The sequence below is a fragment of the Pterocles gutturalis genome, unplaced genomic scaffold (genome assembly GCF_000699245.1).
Source record: "Pterocles gutturalis isolate BGI_N339 unplaced genomic scaffold, ASM69924v1 scaffold38184, whole genome shotgun sequence".
Classification (NCBI taxonomy): domain Eukaryota; kingdom Metazoa; phylum Chordata; class Aves; order Pterocliformes; family Pteroclidae; genus Pterocles; species Pterocles gutturalis.
Genome location: NW_010134664.1, coordinates 69,902 through 74,328, shown reverse-complemented (window position 1 = coordinate 74,328; position 4,427 = coordinate 69,902). Strand labels below are relative to the sequence as shown.

Genomic DNA, 4,427 nt, shown 5'->3' with positions numbered 1-4,427 from the left:
TGCTGTGTTTCCATTGAATTCTTTTTCTCAAGGACATGATTTGTCTTGATTTAATGCCTTTTAATGCCCTCAAAAACTGAGGGGAAAAATAAGTTTGTTCAAAGTAATTTTTGTTTCTATTTTTAATCCCCTCAATTTAGAGTCCAAGGGCTGAAGGACTTATAGTGATGACCCCTTAGATACCATTTTTAAATTGCACTTGCCTCTGTGTTTCTTTAATGGATAAAATGTTCACTTTTTTCTTTTTTTTTTTTTTTACTGTTGCATGAGGAGATAACACTTTTACCTACATAGAGGCATTTCTTCCATAGAGCCCGTGTGTTCATACTGATTTAAAACTTCAAACTGCATAACACACTAGAAAAGGCTGAATTAAGGGCCAAAGTTTAATAAATCCATACTGATAACTAAAGGCTACAGAGCTTATTTTTAAAACATTTAGAAATCAGAATGTTAAGAAAATGCTTGGCTCACAGCCCTTGTCCTCCTGCAGCTCTGTTGCTGCTGCCTAGCCTTTGTTTTGTGAGATAACCAGGAATAGTGATCCCATGCGTAAACAACAAGAATACTAAACCAATAAAACTAGCTTATCATGCAAATATTAAGGCATCTAGAAAGTCAGTTAAAATATATTGTCGGAGACAGAACATCTATTTCCCAGCGAACTTCATATAACAAAGGCTACATAGCAGGGGCTGCATTCTACCCATCAGTGAAATATCATCGACCCTTTATATGTCGTTTCAGTTTCAACCATAAGGGAATTAGTGATTGTAAGAGCTGCAATTGCTGGTCTATTTTTTCTTCTTCTTCAGTTTCTTTTCTCATCCTGTCTTCCTTTCTTTTTTTCCCTCATTTTTAATTTTGCTTTTATTTTTTCTTTCCTCAGTTGCTCGTTTCTGCTTGAAGGAAAGGCTCTCCAATTATGTTCAAACCATAACTTGTGACATTTGTCGGCAGGATCGGTGTCCTAGTTGATACTTGAAAAGGAACCAAGCTAGCCCAAGTACCAGGACTGTTGAAAAGGGGAAAGAGAGAAGGAGACAAAGAGAGAGAGAGAAAGAAAAAACACATATATTAAACACATTGCGAAAACTAGACCACAATGAATTTGAATCAGGGTAAAGCAAATATTCATAATAGCACTACCTAAGACAAAATAAGAAACAAAATTTGTGAATATTGAGATTCTACTTCACAGTTTTCTTTGTGAAAGTATGACTTATTTGAAAGAAAAAGAACTATGTTGACCTCAGCTGCTAGTAATATTACTGCTGTCTTACACTAAGTTGACTGTTTATGAAGGTCCCCAAAAATTTCAGACACAAATATATTGAGCAGACACAACTAAACCATAGAAGTGATATTGTATGGCACCACGAATGATATCTAAGAGCTACTGTAATACATTACAGTGTACAGGCTTGCTCTTTTCAAGAACACAATATAAAAATTCAGTGGTTAAGCTACCTCTGCTATTTCCTACCCTCTTACAACCCAGCAGTTTACCATGTTTCAGTCCCAAGATGTGCCTCTGAGGTGCAAGGGTCCCCCTGAGAACAGAGGACCTTTAATATTCAAAAAACCTGTTTTCTTTACAGATTTTTCCCAAAGGTATCAGCACCTAAGGAACACTGGATAACACAGGGCCCAATCAGGTCCTTGGAGCCAAGGGTAGCCATGAGTACCATAAATTTTTTGACAATCATCTGAGAAAGAAAATATTTTCAAAGGCAATTCAATGACTTTGGAACTTAGGTCATCATTTCAAAAGTACTCTTGTCACTGAGGAGCTAAGTCCCAATGGCATTCACATGCTTACCAGGCACCAACACCCAACAGTACTTGCAAGATGGATACTCAGAGGAAGACCTCAGCCTCATCTATTCAGTACCTCAGAGCAGACCCTGAGTAGCCTTTTCCTCGGATGTCTTTCTGGCAACCCAGAAATAATGGACTTTAGAGAAAGTCTCGTCAAATTTATTCTGAAGAAAAACAGCATTATTATGTCTGCAACCCTTGCCAAGCAATTAACAACAGAACTGGACACACAGCATGCAAACACATGCTTCCTCCCCATTTCATTGTGTCAAGTTTTTCTCCACACTAAGTGTTTCCTAGTGGAAAAAATTGCTGACCTGTTTGTCTTAATGATGGTCAAATTCTGAACGGAGCAGGACTAATCTTTTTCATCAAGGAAATAGAATAAATATTAATATCCTAAAGTATTTTAAATGCCTGAAGTAAAAATATTAATCAATAGGTGTGGTGGTTTGTTTGTTTTTTTTTTTTTTTTTTCTAATTGGGTGTAGTCTTGAAGATCACCCAAAAATCTGGGGAATTTTAACCTCTTCAGAAATTAAAAAAATCTTGCTATATATTTAAAATTTAAGATCAACTAATGTGTTTAATTAAAGATTTTTTGTAATCTATTGACTACTACAAATAAAATAAATTCTGTTGTTGGAGAGATAACCCCTTTTCAAATTCAAAAATCACAGTTGTACCACAAATCTTGAAATATTCACAAAGACTTAAACCCAGTTATGCATTAAAGATTTGTCCAATATGATCTGATGAAAAGATTATGTTTCAAAAAAAAATTCAATACCAGAACCTCATTTAAGAGGCTGAATTGTTTCAACTTGTTCTTCGTCTTCCCTCACAATTTGTTTTAAAATGCATTTTTTGTTCCTTCCTCTTCAGATTTCAGTGCTGTTAAGAAGTAAATTCTGAAATAACAAACAAGGCAAACTGTTTCCAAGCGCAGGGATTTGTGAAAATAGGAACTAGTAATAAAAAATAAAAATAAAAAAACCAAGCAGACTAGTTTGCTTAGGATCTTTGTGAATATATCTTTTACAGTGCACAGGTCTTTGCTGTCCTCTTACACAGAATTTAGAGTGTTTAGCGACTTTAAACAAAATAGAACACTAACTAAAAGAATGTAAATTTTGTGTGAAGTCACCATGGTATTTAAACAATTTCTGTTGCAAAGGCTAAATACTCTGCTTCCAGGTTATCTTTCTGGAGATTTACAGTCTACTGAAGTCGTTGGATACATATACATGCAACCTTTTTTCCTTGTTTTAAACTTGACAACCTTCTAATGACTACAGTGGGTGAAGGAAAGCAGCTAGTGCTGATAAAGAACAAATTACTATTTGTAGCATATTTCTTGTCTACTACTTCATATAGGAGACAGACGTCTTGATTTTGTGGAAAGTGCTCAATAAAAACAAGTTGTACCAGGTTGCCATATGACCTACAAATTTAATATAGGTGTTTATTTAAACCTTTCAAGCCTCCCACTTGATATTGTGACCATGACAAAAATGTGGATTGCAACAAACTCATCAATGCTGCTTATGAATCCTCAAGGAGTAATGAATCTTCCATGTTAACACCATATTGATCCCACAGGAGTCTCAGAAGCTTCTCACGTTGCTTGCACGGAGCATCCTGCTGCTGCTGCCTGCCAAAGACGGTGGGGCAGGCGGCGGAGCACCTGTGGCACCAGAACAGCTACACACCAGGACAGCTACACACAGGACAGCTACACTCCAGGAGAGATACACACCACCTGTGTGCAGTGGCTGCGAAAGCCGTCGCTTTGACACCTCTGAAAGCGGACTGAAGTCTCTGGTCTACATGGACCCATTGGGCAGGGGCTGGCCCCACTGGCAGCTGGGAAGGACAGCACTTCCTAAGCCATGATCTTTGAGGCTTGACAAGCTCCAGTTGTATTTTAGAAATTAACCTTATCACACTGCAGTTTGATGTAATGCTATCTCGGGCCACCCCAGTCCTGATACCACCACCAAGTGTTTACTGCAGACAAAAGAGGAAACCTGAATGAAAGTTACTGAGGTGAATAGGACTAATCACAGCACAAATCTGAGAACAGCTATGGTACAAACAACAAAAAAACCCCTCCGGCTGTGCGAAGCTGCGTATGTATGGCTGTCTATCCAACATTCCCACATACTCTATCACATTTACAGTAAATTTAGCCAAGCTTTCAACTACCATATGAGCCACACCCTGCTTTGTAGCTCTGTACTGCTCCTGATTACAGACAAGACAGACTGACAGCCCAGAAGAGGAAGGTCCCTGTCAGGTTTCTCAAACCTGCTCTGAAGGGACCTCCGTGAGCATCGCAGAGTTTAGCTTCTGCCATGGAAACCATCCAGGTTTCTCTGCAGCATCTTAGCAGAGTGCCAGTTACTGCTGACTGCAGAGCACACTCTTCCTGGGGGCCCACATGGGTGGCAACAGTGGAAAAGGGGAAAACACCTTTCCCTTCACCACATGATGCAGCAGTTTGCATAATTCCCAGTTAAACTTCCAGCCCTCGGTTTCACAAAAGCGGAGGCAATGCTCTGTCTCTGTTCACTAAGAGCCTCAACACGGAGGAAGGCAAGACT

General features: G+C 38.8%; 1 protein-coding gene across 1 annotated transcript in view; it reads right to left on the bottom strand.

Annotated features, from left to right (window-relative positions):
* Positions 1–859: 859 nt before the first annotated feature.
* NFIB (nuclear factor I/B) overlaps positions 860–4,427 on the bottom strand; it is a 68,167-nt gene continuing 64,599 nt past the window's right edge. Inside the window, exon 10 of the mRNA XM_010081665.1 lies at positions 860–1,015. Within this exon, the coding sequence (XP_010079967.1) occupies positions 886–1,015 (130 nt within the window). The 3' untranslated portion in view covers positions 860–885. The remainder of the gene's footprint in view (positions 1,016–4,427) is intronic.